At 38.7% G+C, this 24402-nt stretch overlaps 2 protein-coding genes across 2 annotated transcripts; one reads left to right on the plus strand and one right to left on the minus strand.

The window, feature by feature from the left end:
- Positions 1–880: 880 nt before the first annotated feature.
- LOC134295662 (uncharacterized protein F54H12.2-like) lies at positions 881–2191 on the plus strand. Its single transcript, XM_062968773.1, has one exon. It carries the CDS (start codon positions 881–883, stop codon positions 2189–2191), a length of 1311 nt encoding a protein of 436 aa, XP_062824843.1.
- Positions 2192–13364: 11173 nt separating this feature from the next.
- LOC134297332 (uncharacterized) lies at positions 13365–15304 on the minus strand. The gene is made up of 3 exons (XM_062974529.1): positions 14520–15304; positions 14075–14179; positions 13365–13977 (listed from the first exon to the last, which is right to left on the minus strand). Exons 1-3 carry the CDS (start codon positions 14745–14747, stop codon positions 13432–13434), a joined length of 879 nt encoding a protein of 292 aa, XP_062830599.1. The 5' UTR covers positions 14748–15304; the 3' UTR covers positions 13365–13431.
- Positions 15305–24402: the final 9098 nt, after the last annotated feature.

Below are 24402 nucleotides of genomic sequence, written 5' to 3' on the forward strand. Positions count from 1 at the left end.
GAAAGGTCCTAATTAAACCCGAGAATCAGTGTACAATCGAAGCTGACGTGGAATTACAGCGTATATTAGGACTGTCTCCCAACATTCCTCTCAGAGCGTCAGCTTTCTCAGCAGACATCACAGGAGGTTTCAACACATTATATGTTTACACTAATATAGTGGAGCACCAGCTCGTTGGTGATTTCTACGTGCCTCTGCTGCGCTGCGTACCTGTGAAGGGAAAGAATAACGAGTGTGTCAACATTTGTTACGATAAACCTCACTACATTCCGGTGAGCAAACACCACATCGACACTCTCACTGTTGAGATAAAGTCAGACCAGAACAAAAAGATACCATTTCGCTTTGGAAAGGTGATTGTGAAGCTACACTTCCGTCCCAGGAGGACATTGGATCTTTAAAAAAGAAAATGGTCATCCTGAAATCCTATGGGGATCCCGGTCTTTATAAAAACTATTACAGAGCACAAGCTGGAAATGGACTTCCGGGTTATCATGGTATCCCCCAAATGTACGGCTCAGGACTTGGTGGGATTTTCAGGAGCCTTTTCCGAAAAGCTGTACCGCTTTTGAGAAGAGGCCTGGACATCATTAAACCCCACGCAAAAACAGCTGCGCGTAATATAGCCAAAGACATGGTCGGTCATTTTACACAGGCAGTTCTAAACAGAACAACCCATGAAAACCCACAAGAGGGATCAGGGCTGATGTATATTAGAAGGAGAAGAGGCTTAAAAAGAAAAGCATCACAAGTGAGGTTGAAAGGCCCGCCCCGCCCTGTTAAAAGGAAAGCGCAGCGTAGAAAGAAACCACAGAAGCGTCGTGGAGCGAGAAAGAGGCAGAGGATACAGTCTATGAGCGATATATTCTAAAACAGCATCATGGCTTTTATTCACGGATGTTCTGAAGAGTGCACTAAATCTGAACTAGATTTGTTTCACATTGGGCCTACACAAACTAGTATCGAGAGAAGCCTTTATATCGAAGTACCCCCACTAACGGCTCTTACAGAAGCCGCACCCTTGGATTTTTTTATTGCTGGAAATGGTGAAGACTACATGGATCTCAACAACACACTTCTATATTTGACGTGCAAAGTGGTGAATGAAGACGGAACAAACCTCCCCAATGATGCTGCGGTAGGCCTCGTGAATTACCCGATAGCCTCCATTTTCAGTCAGTTAGATGTGACTTTAGGGGACCGTCTCATCAGTCAAAGTAACAACTGCTATCCTTACAGAGCATACATTGAATCCGTGCTGAACTATTGCGAAGACACACTAGCCACGCAATTTACAGCGGGGCTTTTTTATAAAGATGATGCTGGGGAGCATGAGTCTACTGAGCTGGATGGAGAAAATGATGGTTTTATCAAAAGAGCAACCCTGGGAGCCGGTAGTAGAAAAATAGACTTGATGGGACATCTCCATGCTGACCTGTTTTTTCAAGAAAAACTGCTGCTGAACGGTGTCGATGTGAAAATTAAACTTACCCGCAATAAAAATGCCTTCTGCTTAATGAGCAATGATGCAAACAAGCGTTACAAATTACATATTTTATCAGCCTCCCTCTTTGTCAAAAAAGTGAAATTGACACCCGGTGTCCGCCTTGGACATGCTGAAGCCCTCTTGACATCTAATGCCAAATACCCAGTGGACCGTGTAAGCATGAAAGTATTCAGCATACCGGTAGGGAGCCGTGTCTCCAATCAAGAGAACCTGTTTTTGGGTCAACTTCCTAAACAGGTGGTGATAGGGTTGGTCGATAACCATTCTTTCAGTGGTGCATACAATAAAAACCCTTTCAACTTTAAGCATTATGACATCAATTTTGCAGCTCTCTACTTGGATGGAGAACAGTATCCCATGAAACCATTTCAGCCCAATTTTGAAGAGGATAATTGTGTGAGAGAATATATGAGTTTGGTTCAGACTGCTGGCAAACACATGAAAGACAGCGCACTTTTAATTAACCGTGAGGAGTATGCAAAAGGCTACACGCTCTTTGCGTTTGACTTGACTCCAGATCAAGAATGTGCCGACCACTACTCCCTGATTAAAACTGGAAACCTGAGGGCAGAGCTGCGTTTCGCCAAGCCTCTACCAACAACCGTCAATATGCTGGTTTACGGTGTTTTTGACAACGTGATAGAAATAAATCACAGGAGAAATGTCTTGTTTGATTATATGTGAGATGGATAGCCTTCAGTTAACTCATCTACTAAGCTCAAATCCCTATACTCAAAAGAGTTTCTATGGGGTGTTACCATGTGACATGCTTCCGAGAAAGCATCTGCAGCAAAGGCCGCTCGCGTTGATTATCAACACTCATCCCCATAACCTCCCCGGGGAACACTGGTTAGCTGTTTACCTGCCGAATGAAAGAACTGCAGAATTTTTTGACTCATATGGACACCCTCCTGACTATGCCTTGTTTCCCAAAACCATCGTGAACTTTTTAAAAAGAAACGCCGACAAAACTGTGTATCAATGCAGGCCTGTACAGGCCTCAGACTCTGTTGTTTGCGGACATCACTGCATATTTTTCCTTCATCAACGCTGCAAGGGACTGGACTTTAAAAATATTCACGCATTATATTCCGACGATTTGGATAAAAATGACAAAATGGTTCTTCAATTTGTAAAGAAAATGAACACAAGACCACGTGCCTCGGATATGTTCCAAACGATACAACAATGTATGTCCTGTAGTGCATTTCATAATCGTGTTTAATAAACAGCTCCTCCTAGAGCTGCTTTTGGAATATGATACGTGTCTGTCGTTTTTAAAAGAACATTCACAGACAACAAAATAGGTTTTAAGAATATAAGTATTTTATTCATTGAAAATAAAATGTATTATAAGCTGAGCCATGCAGGGGTGCTGGCCTGGCATTGCTTTTTAGAAGATCTGCGTGACAGAGACGGAGTTTGAGTTGGGGGTGAACCCTTAGGGTTCTTTAGATAGTCCAGAAGTTCTCTATTGGACGTATTACCAACCACAGATGTCGGGGTGTTTATTTCGGCCAAGGCCCTCATAAAGGCATCCCACCCTTTAGGGAGACGTGTGACAGGTAAGGCGTGAGTTTGGATCGCAGCTTTGACCAGGTCCAAGATGTTAGATCCGGGAATCACCGCTCCTTTATACACAAAGGATCCTTTATCATCCCATGTAGAAATATTCTTGTTTTGGCTTATTTTGCTGAGCATCAATCTCGCATGATTCTTGTATCTAGCAGGCAGGCCGTCCACCACTTCACGAAACACGGTGTCAGAAGGGGGCTGTGGTGTTTCTTCAGCAGGTGGTTCAGATAGAAACAGATTTAAACTTTGCTTCTCAGCATCCCTCTGTTTTACATGAGTTAAATATTTTTGAAGTAAGGTATCGTAGAGTCGTGCTTTTTCATGTTCGGATAAATCAGACCTTCGTAGAATCTCTTGCATTTCTCTATCTAGGGATGAGATGGCTGTAGTTCGGATGTTTTCATCCTTGGGAGGTGCGCCTCTTAATTGATCCAGTTGACGGCTGGGAACCAGATACATTTTTTCAGCATATTCCATCACTGTTTGGTTAGAAAACTGGTTAACAGAGGAACGGCAAAACTTAGCAGAGGTCCCAAAAACCCTCCAGACTGTTTCACAAGGCACTTCTTTTTTCGAAGAGACACTTTGCTGTTTCCCAGAATTCTAATAAGGCGGCGCCTTTTTCTCAACGCCCGTAGCTGGTGCGGGGCCAGGGGGATGTTTCCCTTTAAAGTATTGAGTGCTATTTCTGAGATAGTAGCAATTAAATCATTGGAGCCCGTGCACAAAATGGCTTTTCTCTGGCGTGGAGGTACCTTAATAAGTAGTTTTAAAAGTTCCAGGTTTCTCTTTACACGATTGGACATATTATCCAGGAGGAGCAGGCAGCCGCAGGTCCTATGCCGTTTTAAAACAGTTGCCTTTTGTAACTCCGGGATTTTTTCTTCATCAAATATACCACAGGCCAATCTGGTGGGAAGATTCCAGTTCTTAATCTGTATGTTTCGGGTGTAGTACCATTCAAATCTATCATTAAATAACCGTGAGGTTTGCTTGTTGCGTCTGCGTAGGATTCCATGAAAAAACTCACATTTCCTGGATACATCTGTCGTGCCAAAGTAGCAATTTGTAGTTTATCCCGGGGGGTTTTAAACAGTACCATATATTTTGCATTAAGACTGATGGTTCTGTTGCTTTTTCCTTTGCAAAAAATATTTTGTGTGATGAGGAAAACACTTATATTCCGGTGATGGACATACTGGGTGAAACACATCTCCAAACCACGGTTATCGCAAGCAGGCTGCATCAAATCATCGATTACTATAAAATTGACTTTATTGGGTGGTAACAATTCATCATCATCAAATTTTTCAGGTAAACCCTGCACAAACTGGATAAAGGGGTATTTACATTGGAGTTCATTGTACAGGGGTTGCCAGCAACTGTAAAACCACACAATATTTTGAGGTAGTACAGAGAACACATGATCGGCATTATCCAGCATATTTTTTATAAAAAAGGTTTTACCACAGCCGCTCGGACCTGCTAGAATAGCAGAGAAGGGATGCTGCCATCGGGTCTGCAAATCAGTATCCATAAGGGAGCGTTGTAAATCCGTCTTTAATTACTCTTTTATCAAAAACAACCTTCTGTGTTTTTTTGAGGGTTTTCGTATGAAGCGTCCACTGACGCTTATTTCGAACAATACCCGGCTGATGTATCACAATTTCATGAGGCTGGCAGCCTTTCTTGTCCGAGACGTAAGCGAATGCCAAGTCTTTTAGACTGCTGAAATTAATTTTCTCACAGTTAGCACTATTCAGGGTGATTCCCTTAACTTTCAAACAAGCTGTGCCATCAGTCAATTTATATCCATAGGATTTTGGACCTACACTGACAAATTCTGTGATAGACCGGCCTGATGAAATTTCGTCAGTAAGATCCCCTAAATAATCTCCTAGAGGCGGTTCCCATTCCCCTTCCCGACTCACAAAAATGACACTGTCCGTGTCGTGATACAAAACACGTCTACCTAATTTATCTAGCAACTTGTAGAGTTCAAGTCTAGCATAAGCAGTGGTAAAACATGCTATGAATTCATTTTTACGCCCAGCGGTTGTCACACGGTCCTCTGAATATTTCCATGAGAGACAGACAGCCTCATCATCCAGACATTCAGACATGGACACCTTATAAGCATCAGAAAATAGAATCTGAAAGAAATCCTCAGGATCTCTCAGTACTTGTGTGACAGGTAAATTTGTTCTCTGTCCAAACTTGCCCCACAATGAGTTTAAAAACAGTTTGGCAATTTGACGTTTTGCAGGATTCACTGCAATCTTGTTTCTGCGTAAACGCACCCCCTCCCGTGCATGATAATCCCTTATATATTTAGATTTATATTGTTTACTCACACACCACTGTGGGTAACCTGAAGCCTCCTGCTTTTGACGAAGATGCATCTTTATATACCCTGAAAACAGATCTGCAGAACGATGCTCAAAATGCCACACCTCATAAATTTCAACAACTTTGTAGCCCTTCTCTATAGCTACATTCAACTCGATTGTACACCATGTTCCAATTAACGCTCTTTCCTCATCTGTGTGGTCACAAGGGTCCAGATGTCGTGCTTCTGCACAGGTTGAGCACAGTACGAACATGAGTTTTCCAGAGATTCTGGAAGGCAAAACTGGAAAATAGAGATTTCTAGGGGGAAAAACCTTGGCCTTAACTAGTCCAAAATAATTTGAAAGGGGCTTGAAATCCTTGTAAATGATTTCAGGATGCCCCAAGGGGTACTCTTTTGTTTTGTTTACATAGGGGTACAGACTAGTAAAGTCATAATATTTCACAGATTCCCCATCTTTAGGTTTATAATAGAGGCATATTGCATTTGTACGACCCCCAAAAAGCGCATCGCGAGGTTTTAGGGGTTCAGGAAAACTGGCTTTTGCAAGATAAGCCTGGACTTCCAAATCTGTTTTTACCATATTTCTCCACTCGTGCTCCCAAATGGAACGCACTTCAAACCCTAGGCTTTGGAGCTCCGCAGTCCTTTTCTGTGTCGCGTTAAAAAGAAACTCGTATGATTTCCCCACCACGGGGTTGTCCTCCTCTGGAGAATAACAAATCAAACAACCATGAAAAAAACAACCGAAATACTCATAGGCAACTTTCTTATCATCCACAACTGCAAAACCATCCAGAAAATAATTTCCAACTTTAACCTCCCCACCATTCAATGCGTAACGTATTTCAACTTTTTCCTTATGACTGACAAAAGAGAGCCACTGTATAGAGGCGGATGAGAATCGCTTGTACTGATTATGGTAATCATTACAACTTGGAATCGCTATAGTATTTACCCTAAGAAATTTGAACCTATACATGGCGAGAGCCACACCTGCAATGGTAGGGTATTGAAAAGGATCAATAGCGACCCTGTACCTCTTGACTTTGTCTTTTTTCTTGCCTACCATGACTTCTCTTATACCCATTGTGAGCTGCACTATTTCATGTCTGTACTTGGTACAGGCCTGCTCCAAAATCTCAACATCCTTCTGACAATAGAATGCAAGCTCTTTCTGCATATCAAAGGTTTTTGACTGGTTCTCTGCATACCAGGCTGTAAAGGCTGCCTTTTCAGCAGGCATCATGTATTCTACGCCATAGCATTCGGGCTGTGGCATTGGCCCTACACAATCCCAATTCTCAGGCTTGTTAAAATAATGTGGAAAATACCCCTTGGCATCCTCAAATCCCAAAGCCTTTGGTAATTTAGAGAGTGCCATGGGTAGGTGACTGAGTGAGTCAATGAATTTTATGGAGAGTCCTACCACAGTAACACAGATCAACTTCCCACCCTGTGCTATAATTTCAACATCCAGTTTTTCTTTCACCAACTGTCGGAGTATAAAGTAACAGTCATATCCCTTTGAATTGTGAGCTATGAATGTTGCATCTTTAAAGGCTCCATCTTTTGTAAACGTTTTAATAAATTGTTCAATACAGTTTTCGCCCTTAAATTCCCAGGTTTTGCCTGCAAACTTCCATGGCTCCCTTTCCCCTTCCACCTCAATTTCACCATCACTGTCTTCAGACCCACTATTCTCCTCCACAAAATCTGGTTTAAAACACTCCACAGTCTCCCCAGAATAAGCTTTTACAAAGCAAAAATTCGGCACGTGAGCCCCCGTACTCTGGTGACATTCAAAATCGTAAAATAAATATTTCACAGAAAGCTTTGGCTGTTTAAGCGGTTGCATGTAACACAAATGACCCTCATCTTCAACAATGTAACCCCAGCAGACCGTACACTGTCTCCCTTTACACTTTTCATCATCGTGATCCAGCTCCTGATAATATCGACACTTTGTACAATACATTCTCGCTAGACATTTGACTTTCTTCTCTAAACCCAGCTGTTGGTGTAATTTTAAGCAAGCCTCAGACCTACAATGAAACTTACATCGGGGGCATCGAACCTGTTTCCCTATCACATTATCACACCCCTTTCTCAAACACATTCTGCAATAAAATAGACATGAATGATGGTCATGATTATAGAGTTTGCGACAAAATTGACAGTAGTTTCAGATGCCAAATAGCGCTTTTACATTCAGAACCCCATAGAAATGCTCATCATGTAAGAGTAGAGTATAGGCTTGAGGATAAATGGGGCCCTGTGTTTTAAACAGAGCCCACTCTGACTTTTTTGAGTAATAAGCAACATCGATATTGACTCTTAAATGTTGTTCAACAGTAGAAATATCATTAAGGGTTACCTTTTTTTGATCAGACCATCCGAGTTCCATATGCAGTTTTTGAGCAGCTGTCAACATTTCTGAATCTGTGGGTTTATGTAAACTCATAACACCAAATAAAGCTCCAGCAAAACACATATTGCCACCTGCATAATTCAGATCTATCAGATACTGTCTCTTCCTAGCAATTATTTCACTGGCTGGAATGGAACTCAGTTTTCGACGTGCTCCACCTTGTGGCGGTTTTGTTATAGTGACCACGAGCTCAAAATCACCATGAGCGCAGATTTCCATATTGCTCTGTAATAGACGACTCAGCTGGACTAGAAACTCCTCAGCATTAAAGAGATCCCTACTTCTTTTAAAAGAGAAGAGTGGATTTCGTAACCCTGAGGCTTCTAATCTCACCTGAACAAAATCTTCGGGATCAATTCTCTGGTTCAGATTGTCTAAGATGCCCTGGATCGCTGTGTATAATGCATTTATAACCTGTGCATATGACCTCACGGTTTCTAAATTTCTGAAACGGTATACCTCCCCGATCCGCAATGTGTTATAACTAGGAAAGGTAAATTGCCACCTGTGCACGCATTCTGCAAACACAGAGGGTGACCCATCATCCTCCTCACCAGAGGTGTCTTCCTGTTGAGGTCGGTACTCAACCTCGTTAGATGGGGATTCTACCTGTTGAGGTTCAGGAGAATGTCCATCCCTCTGGGTGTCTGTACTGGAAGAAGAAGCCGGGTCTGACCTCATTGAGTCTCTATTGCTTTTATGTTTTTGTTTACTTCTGGACCTGGCAAGAGTTTTTCTCGCCTTTGTTATCAATCTACGTCTCCTTTTCCAGTACAGTTCTCTAGGTGTGAGCTTCTTTTGCTTTCTTCTACCCCGCTTGTGCAACCCTCTATCTATCTGATAGTGAGTTGAGTTTGTAAGATGGTTATAATTTTTACATGCTTTAATTGCTTTGAGAAGTTTTGGAATTTCATGACCGACGATTTGATCCAATCTCATTTTTAAAGCAATAGACTGTTTATAATTGTCGTCCGCTTCATCGTTCAATCTACGAATTTCAGCAAAGCATTCCCCCGCGGTGCTCATAATTTCACAGTCATGATCATCTTCCGAATTCAGCACAATGTCATTGTTGCCTTTCTTCTTCTTTTGAGGTCTAGCTGATTCCTGAGTTTCTGGCCTGGCTCGCTTCAAGCGGGTTCCTAAAAGATATAATAAATATAATAAAATACCTAAACACAATCACGTGTGGCTATTTCTCATATTTACAGAGAGATGTTCTGTGGGGCATACAATTACCTCGAGTTTTTGAAGTTGATAGATTGGTAGTCTTTGGAGTGGGCATGTTGGTCTCCTTATCTGGAAATGCAAATACATACACCTGAGTAGCTGTTTCTCATATTTACAGAGAGATGTTCTGTTGATTTCTGTAAGTTTGTTATTTTGTGTGATTGCGACTTTGTTAATTTTTGTTGTAGTATTTATGTTCTGTGTTTTACTACCATTCATCATTACCTGCATGCTTGGAAGTTGGTGGAATAGCCTTTGGTTTCTCCACAGTCTTGAAATCAGCATCCTCATGACGAAGTGCTTGTTCTGTGGAAAACAGACAATCATTTCAGAAAAGACACACACACACACTGGGTGGGCGTTCATTTTATTATTAAATAACCTTTGGAGTATAAGGACAAACCCATCATTTGAGCATCATCCACTTCCAGCTGAGAAATTTGCACATCCTCATAAGTAATTTCATCTGGTAACGGCATATTTTCTATGATGGCTGGGTACTGGATATGAACGTTAGGATAGAAATGTTGGTTGATGTTGCTCATTTCTGATGGTTTGAGTTGTTGAATCTAAGAAGGTGGAGAGGGTTAAGAGGCAAGCATTAAACAGGTTGTGCAATCATTGCTGAGACACATTTCCATACAAGACCCAAACCGCGCCAGACACCATGGATTGTACCCACCCTGACAGATTACCAGAAATTGAAAAACAAACGTTCAGGATTATTCAATCTTACCTGAATTTGGCAGCTGGAAAAGCCCCCAAAACATCATTAGATACTGAGATATGTATCTCTTTACAAAAAATGAATGAGTTGGATGCCAGGATCTTTCCTATAATATCACCTCTGCAATTGGACACTCCCACACACAGCTGTGAAATCCTTCAACATGTGATGCAGCAAACATTTTCCGATGGCAAGATTAACTGGGGCAGAATTTTTTCTATAATATTATTTGGATGCATTTTAGTCAGAAAAATGCCCTACACAGAAGTTCATGTCGATAATGTAGCTGAATGCATCGCAGCATTCTTGCTAGATCATGAATCTAAATGGCTTTGCCATCATGGAGGCTTGGTAAGTAAAATAAACTCTTAAAACTTTATAATATTCAATTTAATATACATTATTGTGTATACATATAATATTGATAATAATATTATATATAATATACAGTATTGTATGTACATATAATTTATTGTATGTACATATAATATTGGTAATAATATTATGATGTGGTACAATATAATACTAATATTAATATTACAATATAATACCGGTAATATTATACACATACACACACACACATATATAAATAATATTACCGTATAGTGTCATAGTACAATATGGTAATATATGATGTTAATATTGTACTATGGTAATAATATAATATATTGTATGTACGTATAATTTGTGAGCCAAATTGCCCCCCCCCCACTTTTCTGGTAAGAAGGTCAATATATAAATATAGTAATTAGATTAATTAATTAAAACTAGCATAACAGAATCTTATTTCTCTATTTTTCTAGGAACATGGGGTGAAATACATGAATGCTCTAATGGATGGTAAAACAAAATTGTCGATTGTTGAATTTATGTTATATGTTTATAATCTAAAGTGGTTGATATTCCCTGTATAAATAAATAAAATAAAAATCTACATCCTTTTTGTTATTATTTATATAAAGCAAACAAACAAAATAATGTACCCTATTTTCTGTTGTAAAAATAAGCCGTAGCTTCCAATGAAACAGATTAAATTATAGGGTTGTTGTATGTCTTTCGGGCTGAATGGCCATGTTCCAAAAGTATTCTCTCCTGACGTTTCGCCCACATAATAATAATAATAATAATAATAATAATAATAATACTTTATTTATACCCCGCCACCATCTCCCCAATGGGGACATCTATGGCAGGCATCCTCAGAGGTTAAATTATATATAAAAATCTATTAAATGACAATTGGGTATCTGACCTCAAATGAAGCCAGCCTAGAGGTATAGGATTGTGTATTAGGTTAGAGTACCAGGCACAAGTAATTCATTAGCCCTGATTTTCATAAGTACCCATTTGCCTAGGATGGTTTGAATGTGTATTACCTATTTCCAGAGGAGCATTCTTTTGTTACAGTAATTAGGTCAATACAGTAGATAAGCATATACAGATAATCTGCAGGGGCCTTTCATGTTCCTTGACTTTTTTTTGAATGGGCCTTTCTCCCACCTAACCAAACAAGACACGGCTATGGAAATATATATAGCTATGGAAATTAGCTATATATATTTTATATGTAAAATATATAAAACTCTATTAATAACAATTTAATAATAACAATTTAATAACAAATAAATAACATTTTAATTTAATGTTAAGTGAAATAGGTTCAGTTTTACCACCAAGGGTCACCCATCATAGCCTTTTAAAGGACAGGATTCAGCCATAGAGACTTTTTAAAAAAACATCCCATAAGAGGTTGACCCACATGTTAAATTATTTTAAAATCTTAAACTATATATATATATATATATATATATATATATAGAGAGAGAGAGAGAGAGAGAGAGAGAGAGAGAGAGAGAGAGAGAGGAGGTTGGGAGAAAGGTTTGGACTTACCAATTCAGCCAGAAATGTTGCATGGGCCAGAGGATTGAACCCAGGATGTCCCAGGGTTTTTAAAGCGTAAGGGGGTCCTCTTTTCTGGTTGGGGCCGCCTTTCCATCCGCTTTTAAACTGAGAATTCCCATTGGCTGATGAGACAAACACCCTCCTTTTGAGGTGTGGTCATATTTGCAGTTAGGCATACATGTTGTACAGAAACATCTATATAAATCTCTATTAAATAAATGGGTATCATACTTTTTTTTATTTTGAGGGAAGGGGTTGGGGGAAGGTATATTGAAGAAAATTAGCAATATACGCCTTAAAGAGTAGTTGAAATGTATTTCTAAAAGGGAAACCCTCAAATAAAAGCACATTGTGCATTATGTTTTTTTAAAATCCATTTTTTATTTTACCCCATTTTAAAATAATCTTCTGCTAAATGGGGCATGATGGGCTATAAGGACTTGTATTTTCTAAAGGACTGTAACACTCTCCCTTCCCTATAGACATTGGGTTGTTCTGTTGGACCCTTATTTTATTATTTATTTTATTTTTGGTTGTAAAAATAAACCATGTTTCCAATGATGCATTTTAATATATATATATTAATACATGGTTAAAGAAAGGGGCCCACACTTCGCCTTGTGTATTCAGTTAAAGATCCAGGCACAGAGATGCTTATTATCTCTGTTTTTCAGAAGTCTTCAGCATCTGGCCCCACTCAAATATGCATATCCTGTTTGTCAGAAGGATCAATAAACAGGCACGCATTTGCACTTTTCTATTTAGTTTTGTGTGTGTGTGTGTGTGTGTGTGTGTATATATATATATATATATATATATATCATTAGAAATCTTATGAGTATTCATTAAATGTACTTCTAAAGGGAAGCCCTCAATAAAAGCACATTGTGCATTATGTTGTTTTTAAACCCATTTTATTTTATCCCATTTTAAAATAATCTTCTGCTAAATGGGGGCATGTTGGGTTATAAGGACTTGTATTTTCTAAAAGGATTGTAACACTTAAAGATCCAGGCACAGAGATACTTATCATCTCTGTTTTTCAGAAGTCCTCAGCATCTGGACCAGGCCACTGAAAATATGCATATCCTGATTGTCAGAAGGATCAATAAACAGGCACATATTTTCACTTTTCTATTTAGTTAGATATATATATATATATATATATATATCTCATTAGAAATCTTATGAGTGTTCATTAAATGTACTTCTAAAGGTAAGCCCCTCAAATAAAAAACACAATGAGCATTATGTTGTTTTTAAATCCATTTTATTTTACCCATTTTTAAAATAATCTTCTGGTAAATGGGGCATGTTGGGTTATAAGGTCGCATTTCTAAAGGAATGTAACACTTAAAGATCCAGGCACAGAGATGGTTATTATCTCTGTTTTTCAGAAGTCATCAGCATCTGTCCATGGCATGACCACTGAAATATGCATTTCCTGTTTTGTCAGAAGGAACAATAAACAGGCACGCATTTTCACTTTTCTATTTAGTTAGATATATATATATATATATACATTAGAAATCTTATGAGTGTTCATTAAATGTACTTCTAAAGGGAAGCCCTCAAATAAAAAACACATTGAGCATTATGTTGTTTTTAAATCCATTTTATTTTACCCCATTATTGAAAGTACCATATATTTTATTTCAATGTAACACACTTTTTGAATTTTTAAAAACAGTCATCAATAGCTGCAAGTTTTACTCTTTCTTAAAATTAGTTATAATAGGCCAAAATTTGACATAATGTTTGTATGGACGGTTTTTTAGCACAGTTTTGACTTGCTGCAGAATCTCCTGGTTGCAACTCTTCAATCCAGCATTCAGAATTTTAATAGCCTTATCAGTTTGGCCAATATATGTTACCAAATTCATAATGTAGTCCAATATTTCAGAGGTCATATACAGAGAGTTTTGACAGTAACCTATCAAAAGAAAAATATGAAGGGTATTTATGAAGCATAAATTTCCACAAATATCCTTCAATTTTTTGCTTAGGAATTTGTTGTTCCATAATACACATTCATGACTCATCTGATTCCCTGCAAAAATCTGACAACCCGGACACGCCTCAAATAATATTTCGTTTAAACAGTGATCTAATATCCCGTAAACGGTTGCTTTGGCGGTCTCCAACATGACCGTCTTCTGCTCTACATTCCCTGTTTCAGTCTTGACATCCAATCCAAGAATGCTTGACATAATCACATGGCCTGGGCGTTGAATAGCACTCATTTCAGGGGTCTCCTATAAATAACAAATTAATCAGATTTTAAAACACGCACATTCAGTGACTACCACCCCACCCATACATAATACACATCCCTTCAAAACTCATACTTACTTGTAGCTGGCTTGATGCTACGCAGCATAGCTTCCAAATAGCAGCGATAGATGGTGACTTCACTTCTTCTTCTTTAGCTGCCCCTGATGAATTTTCTGTAACCCCCTAAAATGATTTAAAAGATAAGCGGATTCATGTTATTTGAGTGATTATATTCCTTCTGCTTATGTGATTGTTTTAGTCAATTGTTATGTTTTGTTTTCGTTTCTAATTCTTATAGCGTTTTATAGTGTTTTCAGTGTTTTATTGTACAATGTTTTATGCTGATTTTATATTGGAAACCGCCCTGAGTCCCTTTTGGGAGAGAGGGCGGTATACAAATAAACTTTTACTTACTTACTTACTTACTTACTAAGTGTAAGTGCTTTCAGTTCACAATTTTGCTCCTTGAAATAGACCCTTTCAACCCTAAGAGGGATCAGAATAATAGTTTTATGTTTTTTACCTGCTCAGAGGATGGTATTGCTGGTTCTGATGAAAGTGTTTCCAAAAGCCTGTTAGCTGATTCGGAAACCACCCGGTCTTCCTCACATTTTCTTTTAGCTAAATCACAGTCATCATCCTCATCAGAACTTGAACTTATGAAGCGTTTCCTGCTTTGGGATTCATCAACTGTTGAATCAGGTAGCTCTGAGGAAGAAACACTGGCATCTGATAATTCCATATTTTCCATTCCTCTGAAAGCAGTCAAGAGATGCACTAAAACTCACATGGAGTATTTATTCCTAAAAGCTCCGCCCTAATGGGCCCTCCCAGTATCACATGATGACCTTATGGGCCTAAATCCATTGGCTGTTGGTCACAGAGCACAGAGCTCACCACTAAGACCTAGCACACGGTCCTGGCTGCCCCATTTCCTCGAGCAGAGGGGTCAGTCTAGGCAAGGGGCCTTTCAGCCCATACGCATCACCATGAATGCCTCATTGAAACATGTCTGTGCTTGCCCCACCACGTGGTAAGCTCCTGCAGTAGGAGTAGGGAACATGCACCATAGACATACCCATCACATGGGCGGCTTATGGTAGGGGTGGGGGTGGGGGGGTGGGCTGTGGGCTGTGGGAGGGCTTCACCTCAGGGGGAAGGGTCTCCCGGGATTGCATTTCCTGTTTTTAGGAGGAGGGAGTTCCTCTTTTAGGAGGTGGCACTTCCTGCTTCAAGGGGCAGGACTTCCTGCTTCAAGGGGGCGTGGCACCTGTCAAAAATGAGTTTGACGAGAGGTGGCCCCTATTACTACTGGTATTATATAAATATCAAACAAACAACTGAGATTTAACCCGAGAGAACCCTTCTCTTAGAATTTCTATGTCCTCCAGATGGGAGGGCCTCAAGATTCCTAGAGAGGACATTTTTTAAAATAATTTTTATTCATTAATATCCATAAAGAAAAAAATAAAATTTCCCAATATCATAAAAAATATGGAAAAGGGGCCGGGGTAGAAAAAAATGAAAAATAGTACAAATATTTTTCTACATAGGGAAAAGAAAGGAAGGTGGAGAAGGGTTTTTCAACCTCCAATCATGTTCATCATGGTATTTTAATGTCCTTATTTCATTCTTTTCATTTCTGCTTCCCCTTTTGCTGTCAATTCATGCAAGACAAATTCTAACTTTTTATTTTTCTTGTATTATATTGTATTATCATTTTCATCTTTTCTTGTTTCATATATTCTTGGAAAGGTAGCCAATTTGTAGCTTTCTTAGGTCATCCTTGATGTTTCACTAAAAGCTGAGTTAATTCATCCATATTCATAATTTCCATTATTTTTATCATCCATTGGTCTGTTGAGGGTATGCCTTTAATTCTCCAATTCTTTACTTATACTATTCTCGCAACCATTACTAAGTAATTAAAGAGTATGTCTTTATTTTTGTCCATCTTTATGTCAATTATTCCTAACAAAAGTATTCTGGTTTCAAATGTATTTTAATATCCATTTTTTTAAAATTTTCCCATGTATTTCCTTCCAGTATTTCCTTGCTTTTCCACAAGTCCAACACATGTGGTAAAACATACCCACATGGAATTCACACTTCCTGCACTTGTTTTGTAGATTCTTATGGCATTTGCAAGTTTTTGAGGAGTTATATACCATTGGTGCATCATTTTGTACCAGTTCTCTTTCAAATCAAAGGCATAAGTATATTTTAGTTTGTGATTCCATATTCTTCCCCATGCCTCCATTTTCATTGTATAGCCTATATTAGCTGTCTATTTGACCATGCAGTCTTTCATTTGCTCTGTTTCTGTAGCCCATTCTATCAATTTCTTATAAAACTATAAATAAAGAGAACATTTTAATGAGATTTGCTAATAATCAAATCTGCAAAAATCAGAGCCAGAAATGTGGAAAGTCAACTGTATTTTAATTTCTTCCTGTCTTTAAAGATGTCAGGGTAGTATACAGGGAGTTAAAATGTGTAAAAAAATCCAAATGACTTTAAAAGGTTAAAAAAAACATGTTTTCAAGCCATGTCATGGTTGAATCCATGACAGCAGTGTTGGTGCCCATCAGGTCTTCATAGGAGATATATTTCATAACTGGAGTGCTACAACACAGAAAATTCTCTCCCACATTCTCTCACATTATATTACCCTGACCAATCAAACACAGAGAAAGGCTCCTCCAGCAGATTTTAGTTCTCAGACCGGTATTTAAATGAAGAGGTGTGCCTTTAGTTCTCAGGGTCGCAAGTTTAGGGCTTTGAGTATCATAACCTTGAATGCACACTGGAAATGTAATGTCAGCCAATAGAGTTCTTTTAAAACTGATATGATATGGTTTTTGCATGGTGTTCTGCTCAGCAGTCTATTTTCTACATATAGAATTTCTACCTGCTTTATAAAGTGTTCCACTTTCTAAACACCTGTTTTCTCCAAATTTCTCTGTGTTATTCCCTGTGGGTAGAATGACATTGCTGTCACGTTAGCCTGGAATATCAGTATGCAAAGTGGTTTTGTAGCACCTTAGAGACTAACGGAAAGAATAGAGTTGGTAGAATAAGCGTTCATAGATTACAAACTTTTATCACACTATTTTGCTACAGTTGCATTCATGCTGAAAATGAATGTGTACAAGTTGAACATCTTCAATATTGCATGCCATGCAATTCCAACAATTCGCCATTCTGCGATCATACTTCTGCACACCCTCGTAACCCTGCATTCCTGCACTGCAACGTTCTTTAACGTTTATATTGGGTTTTTTTTAAAAAAAATTCAGTGCAATTTCTGTATTAAAAATCAAAAAGGTGAAAATATATGGAAAACAGACAGCTTGGGTATTAACAAGTGAAGAAGAGTAGAAGCCCACTCCCTAGTGTCATGTTACTACTGGCATGTCGGCACAGAAGCAGAACAGCAGGGGAGGTGATGAGAATGTTATGGGAATGTGAGCTATTGATGTCCATAGCTAGGAACAGGAGAGTCACAATTCAGGGGCGGGGGGGGGGGAGCACTCTGCATCTATGTCTACTTCCTCAGAGGCAAGATGTCATTCCCTGTGTTACCCTATATGCTTGTTGGATCTCATCCCTATTCTTCTTTTTCATTGATTTTTAGTGATTGACTTTAATCAGCTACCTGGCATTCTTAGATTTTCCCCAAGAGACTGTAAAAACTCAGCACTAGCTATTCACCTAGAATTCTTACCTCTGCATAAACATTGCCAAAGTGCCTGGAGATATGAAATGTTCTAGTATAACTTGAAATAGCAGCAGTTGTCCACTAACATATAACATTATATAACATTTGTTTAATTCAAACTGCAAAATACAAACATAATATAGAAATGAAATAATAACGCTGGAAGTCCTAAAACAATAATTTTGTGGGATGACTCCAATATTGTTATACAGTAGAGTCTCACTTACCCAACATAAATGAGCCAACAGAATGTTGGATAAGCAAATATGTTGGATAATAAGAAGGGATTAAAGAAAAGCCTATTAAACATCAAATTAGGTTATGATTTTACAAATTAAGCACCAAAACATCATGTTATACAACAAATTTGACAGAAAAAGTAGTTCAATATGCAGTAATGCTATGTAGTAATTACTGTATTTACGAATTTATCACCAAAATATCACAATGTATTGAAAGCATTGACTACAAAAACATTGACTACTAAAAGGCAGACTGCGCTGGATAATCCAGAACGCTGGATAAGCGAATATTGGATAAGTGAGACTCTACTGTATTTCTGTTATCACATTCAAATGGTGCTCTGGGCAACCAGCAACAATAAAACTCAGATTAAAAACAAAACCATGATTAAATCTTAATAGCAAAAGCATATATATGTTAAAAATGTCATATAAAGACAACCATCATCCAACCTATCAATCCCCTCTCAACAGCCAATCAGGCTCCTTTTATACTTCATGCTTATAGCGCTAGGATCCTTCCTTGACCATTATGGCTACATCGTACAGAATTGTAAATTGTTGTCTGGTGAGCAACTGGCTGAAAACTCTCATTGCATATTCCATGATTCCATTGGATGTGAAACAGTAAAATTATTCCTCCCTATCTCCTCTGTCCGCATCTCACATAATTCTATAAACCTCTATCCTCTTTTCCTAAGTCCTCTCTCTTCTTCCCTCCCCCTTTCTCTTTCTTCCTTACTCATTCTAATTCCTGATAGCTTATTGCTAATTGATTCAACTTGTGTGTGTATGTGTGTGTGTGTGTGTGTGTGTGTGTGTATATATATATATATACACACACACACACACACAAAAATAAAAATGCCCCCGAAGTGCACATAGCCCTGTACTAATACTTGCCCTCATATACCTTTTTCTTGAATGGTCAACCAGTATGGAACTTTGACCTGGTATCATCATCGACAATTATTCATGGCCAAGTATGATTGTCTTCCAAGGGTAGAGTCTTGACAGTGGGTCCATAAGGGACTGTGGAGACCTATTCTGGATCCACAAGGTCTTTAACAATGGGGACATAGTTTTCTAGCACTCTTGGTGTTTTCACCACTCTTGGTGTTTAGTTTCATCCGCAAGCATAAGCACTACATTGCTCATTCCAATTGCATTTAATTTATGACAAGACTTCAAAAAAAAAAAACACCAGTCTCAATATAATCCTTAGGCAAAATATTCCTTTTTTCCATTATAAGAGCAGTTCTTTAGTTCTTACAATTTGTTTTCTATTCTATAAGCAATAAATTCATCCATAAGAAAACCTATTATCTTAATTCCAGGATGGTAGATTTGCTTAGGATCTATTGATGAAGGACTTTATTACAAGTGTTTTGGAAATCCAGTCTACATTCACATCCAAGTGATTTTTTTTTTAATTTTACGTTCTAGTCCTGGAAAAGATGTATAAAAATGAATTTCTGAGCAAAACCTACATGAGCAAATTAGTTAAATGTTAGTAGACATGGATCTTTATATCATTAATCAAAGAATTTTGTTTGCTACTGCTGCTCCCTTCCCCCAAAAAGCACAGATTTGAAAAGTCTTTTTAAAGCTATTACTGTAATTTGTGTATAAAATGCATTGTTTTGATCAGAAAGTTCAATTATTCTCACCCTCCCGCCCCCAGTTAAATTGCAAGATGCTATGGTTACATACCATGATATTGACTTACTGACTGATGCTCATTTTCACTCTCAGAAACAGAAATTGGCTGATCAGGCATCCTGACAGTCACCACAGTTCAAACCATGTTTCCACCATGTGGCTGCTCTTAGGGGGCTGCTTCACATGCTACAATAATCAAGGCAGAATTCAGTGTATTAGAATTAATCATGGAGAAAAGAAACAAATTGAGTGGAAGTGGGTCAATGGGTTATGCTGAATGACACAGATCAGGCTTGAGTTCTGGAGAGAATTGAATAAATAGGAAAAAAAATAAAGAATAAAGAATAAATAGGAAAACAAGTTCATATTGGCATAGACATTGCATAATGGGTTCCAAGTGAAGATTTCCATGTTTGAATGTGCCAGATCACAGATCTTTCATTTCCAGGCAAAACATTTTTGAACTACATTTCTCAAAATGGCTTGGGCATTATCCTCAGAAAAAGAGTTACCATATTTCTGATTTATATATACACTTATGAAAGTAGGACAGTGAAGACAATGAACTTCATGGTTTTACTTTAGGGCAGTGGTTCTCAACTTGTGGGTCCCCAGGTGTTTTGGCCCACAACTCCCAGAAATCGCAACCAGTTTACCAGTTGTTAGGATTTCTGGGAGTTGAAGGCCAAAACATTCTGGAGAACCACTGCTTTAGGGGGACCTTATGTCTAAGAAGTCAGTCACTTGCCTAACCTTTTCAGCTATTATATTTCATTTAATCTAAGGAGCACTTTTCTGTGTTTAAGGGGCTATAAAAATTGGGTGCAGCTTAGAGTCAATGGAATCTTAGATTCACCAGGATTTTTTTTTGGGGGGGGGGGGGTAACTGTCTTACTTCCAAGGGAGAAGAAGGATAAAGGGTCCCAGCCCCAAAGCTAAGCCAGCCTTCACCAATTTGTCCTCAGCCAGGCAGCAGTATACCATCTGGCAAGCTCAGCACCACTTTCTGCTTTTACTGCTTTCCCAATGAACCCATAGACTCAATAAAATAGCCTCATGCAGACAAAATGACTCACTAGTTTCTTCACATCCCTCCACACCCCATAGGAAGGATTGCACTACAAGCTGTATTGAGACAAAAAGGGTATTGTGCCTGCAAAGAAATATTTAAAAGTTATTCTAAGACAGTTATTTTTTCCTAAAATTAAAGCTTCAGAAACATATATTAGGTTCTGTGAAATGTGTTATTTCCATAAATTATTACTTTAAGTGTGTCGGGTAGCTCAGCTTCCACGCCTTTCCTTCGTACCTTCTTATGTTTTTGAGAAGTGACTTATTAAACAGTCCAAAATCACTACACTGTATTTTGGCTTCATCACTTTTACACTTCAGTTTCATCTTAGCAGGATTTTAAATGGAGGGTATCATTTTAAATTGGAGAGTATATCTCTCCTATTGGGTAATCTAAAAAGCCAGTGGGCCTGACACAGTCGGATGTTCCGCATCTCTGCAAAATATGGAAGTATTTTATATGGTCGCTGTGGGACGTGTGGCTTATTAAGCAATGTATTCTGTTAGTCAGCATGCAGAGTTGCTATTAATAACAGGTAAGAGATGAAGCAGAACAAATAGCCTCTGTAACATCATCTTGCCTTTATAATGAATGCTCTTTGCTTTTTTTAAAAACCACTTGAAAGAATGGAGAATAACAAACCCTTAAACAAAGCTCTTAATCTGAATTAAGTGCTGGGTGGCTGCTTTGCTTAACAATGTGCTCACTGCAAATTACACTTACTCCTTGTCTTAGTCTTTGTTTATTGTTTCACTGTATGAAGGAAAGAGCACTTTTTTATGGAACTGATTCATAAAAAAAAGATTCCAGCATAGGACTGGCTTCAAATAATCAATGTCATGAGCATATTTGCACAGTTAAAGCTATAGTGCCAGTTACACCTATTGTTTGAGATGCCTGGCTTGGCCATGGTGATACATGCCATGATTACATCTTCCCTGAATTACTGAAAAGCACATTGCATAGGGCTACCTTTGAAGAGTGCTTGGAAATGTCAATTATTTATATTCATCTCACTTTTCTCCCACGAATGGGACTTAAAGTGGCAAACAAAATAAAACACAACTACATAATACCAAAACCCTCATCCCACAACCCAGCATATAGACAATAAATCAACAAAATAGTCAACTGAAATCAGAATGGGAGCACACAGTTCCCTTACTGCTAAAGCTCCAACAGCTACTGATTGTTTCCAGGCACAGTTCAAAGTGATACTTTTAACCTATAAAGACTTATATGACGCAGGTCCAGGGTGTATGAAGAATCATATCTCCTCATATGATCCAAGCTAAGATCTGATAGTCAGGCATTTCTCTCCCATCACCTTTACAGGTATGGCTATTGAAATAAACACACATAAAGACTTCTCTGTGGCTGCTCCCACACTTTGAAATTCCTTCCCTAAGGAAGTTAGGATGGCTACTTCTTTGTTTTCTCTTTTGTCCAGGTCTACCTGAGGCAGATCATACCCATGTATATCTGCCCTGGACTAGATGGTCCAGCTGGGCCAGGATCACATCAATTCTACTGGAATGTCACCACATCTTCTGTCACTGCCACCACTCTCTGCTGGCCACAGGGCCCCCTGTGAGCAGCTGGTTGTCACCTGTTGATGGAAGAATGGGCTGTCTGTGCAATTAACTGGGGAGGGGGGTCAATGCACCTCCTTTCTGGTTGCACGGGTGCCCCATTCTGACAGTCGCAGATTCAACTACAATGGTCAGGCACTTGCAGCAAACTCTATGGCTAGTGGGGAGCAGAAGCAGTAACATAGAAGTGAGAAATCCCCTTCCCCTGTGCAAGGAAAGAACAATTTCGCAATGCCCATCTGGACAGGGCTAAAATTGACCCAGTTCAGCTGTCCAGACTGTAGCAAAGCTCCAAGATACTGTGATACTTTCTGCAAACCTTGTGTAAATCAAGTTGCAAACCCAGAGTCCTCCCCGTCTTTCCCATTCTCTTTACATCATCATATTTTTGACAGTTATGAAATTAGCACTTCTTGAAAGAAAAAACTCAGTGTGCACTACTGGATCCCCCTTCCACTCCCACCCCATCTCTCATTCATTCATTACACACACACACACACACACACACACACACACACACACACACACACACACACACAGATATACCAAAGGGGAAAAAATCTGAAAAATCTCTAGTCCCAAACATTTTGTATAAGGGAGACTCATCCTGTACACCATGAGATGCAGAGCCAATCTTAAGAAATGGGGCTACAAAGTGGAGTCTATGACATGCGAGTGTGGAGAAGAGCAAACCCCCCAGACCACCTACTTCAATGCAGCCTGAGCCCTGTTACATTCACAATGGAGGACCTTCTTACAGCGACACCAGAGGCACTCCAAGTGGACAGTTTCTGGTCAAAGGAAATTTAGCATAATGCCAAGTTTTTAACTTTGTTTTTAGTTTTTTAAAACATTATAACTGTAATCTCAATTTGCTTCTCACATGATAAATAAATATCCTGTACACCTTTGGTTGGATGTACAGGCATATCTCAATTAGCAAAACCTATAACAAAGAAGATCCTTTGTATAAAGTCTTTTTTATACCTGCCCAGCTCTTCCTTGTTCTTTTGTCTAGCTGGAGACCTTTTAACAGCATTAACTTCAGCATCAGATTGCAGCAGGACATTAGGGATGGGACTCTGCTGTGAGTGATTCTATTGTAGCTGTGAGTGCCACCCAACGAAAGGCAAGATATACAGCACCTGCCTCTAGAATCCCTTACCGAGCATGCTGGAACAGCAAAACAGAGACAAAATGAGTGAAAGGATGAGTCAGCTTCACCAGCTAACCTAGCATAGATTTCTAAGTTTAGCCACAAAAATGGATATGAAAAGAAAAGTGGGGGCAGTGAAAGATAGAGTCAATCCTGGCTACAAATGATTTTTATAAGGCTCAAAACGCTTTTGTTTACTTATGCAAGTAGCATAATCACAGTTTTATTATCATATAATATCAAAATCCAATACCCAAAGCTGCAGCTATGCAAAACTAATTGTGTGCAGCTTCAGTGTATTTAAAGAAGTTCATGCATTTGTTTAGAAAATGCTCATTAAATTTAATATAGAACATAAAAAGTAAAACTTTATAATTAAGACGATGACTCTTTTTTCAAGTGTTTGTGCTGTCACAATGAAAACGACTACATAATAATAGAGAACTTGAGTCACTGTGTGTGCATCTTTGGCCAGTCTCCACCACAGTAAAAAAAAACAAGCAACTGCATATTGTGGTTATTTGGGAGCTTTTAATTCAGTAATTAACGTGTCTCTGTAGTTGTAGTATCTGCTGACAGACATTCCTTAGAGTAGGTCTTCTTCGGCTTTTCCCACTTATGACCACTTTTCTCCCTGAGAAGTCTTTTATGTGACCCCAGGTATATGGGCATAAAATAGGTATAAAAATGAAACATTTACTGATAATAAATCGGCATTTGCAAAGCTTACTAAATAGGATGATTTTTTTTTTGTGGAGTACAGCTGAAGCTATTTCAGCAGAGTTCATTGTAAATGCTACACGTTCATGCTAACAGTTTCATGTAAATGTCTAGGAAGCATTCAGAAACCTTTTACGGTTACCAATTTTTGTGATCCCAACATTGAGATAAAGGAACCCCATTTGGGGTCAGAAGCCACAGTTTAAGAAGCATTGCCTTAGAGCAGGAGTGGGCAAAATGG

The sequence above is a fragment of the Anolis carolinensis genome, chromosome 1 (genome assembly GCF_035594765.1).
Source record: "Anolis carolinensis isolate JA03-04 chromosome 1, rAnoCar3.1.pri, whole genome shotgun sequence".
Classification (NCBI taxonomy): Eukaryota; Metazoa; Chordata; class Lepidosauria; order Squamata; family Dactyloidae; genus Anolis; species Anolis carolinensis.

Coding starts and splice junctions, on each gene's coding strand:
- LOC134295662 (XM_062968773.1), top strand. CDS start 881: ATGGCTTTTATTCACGGATGTTCTGAAGAGTGCACTAAATCTGAACTA.
- LOC134297332 (XM_062974529.1), bottom strand. CDS start 14,747: ATGGAAAATATGGAATTATCAGATGCCAGTGTTTCTTCCTCAGAGCTA. Junction 14,180..14,519: donor CAATACCATCCTCTGAGCAG/GTAAAAAACATA, acceptor AAATCATTTTAG/GGGGTTACAGAAAATTCATC. Junction 13,978..14,074: donor TAGCATCAAGCCAGCTACAA/GTAAGTATGAGT, acceptor TGTTATTTATAG/GAGACCCCTGAAATGAGTGC.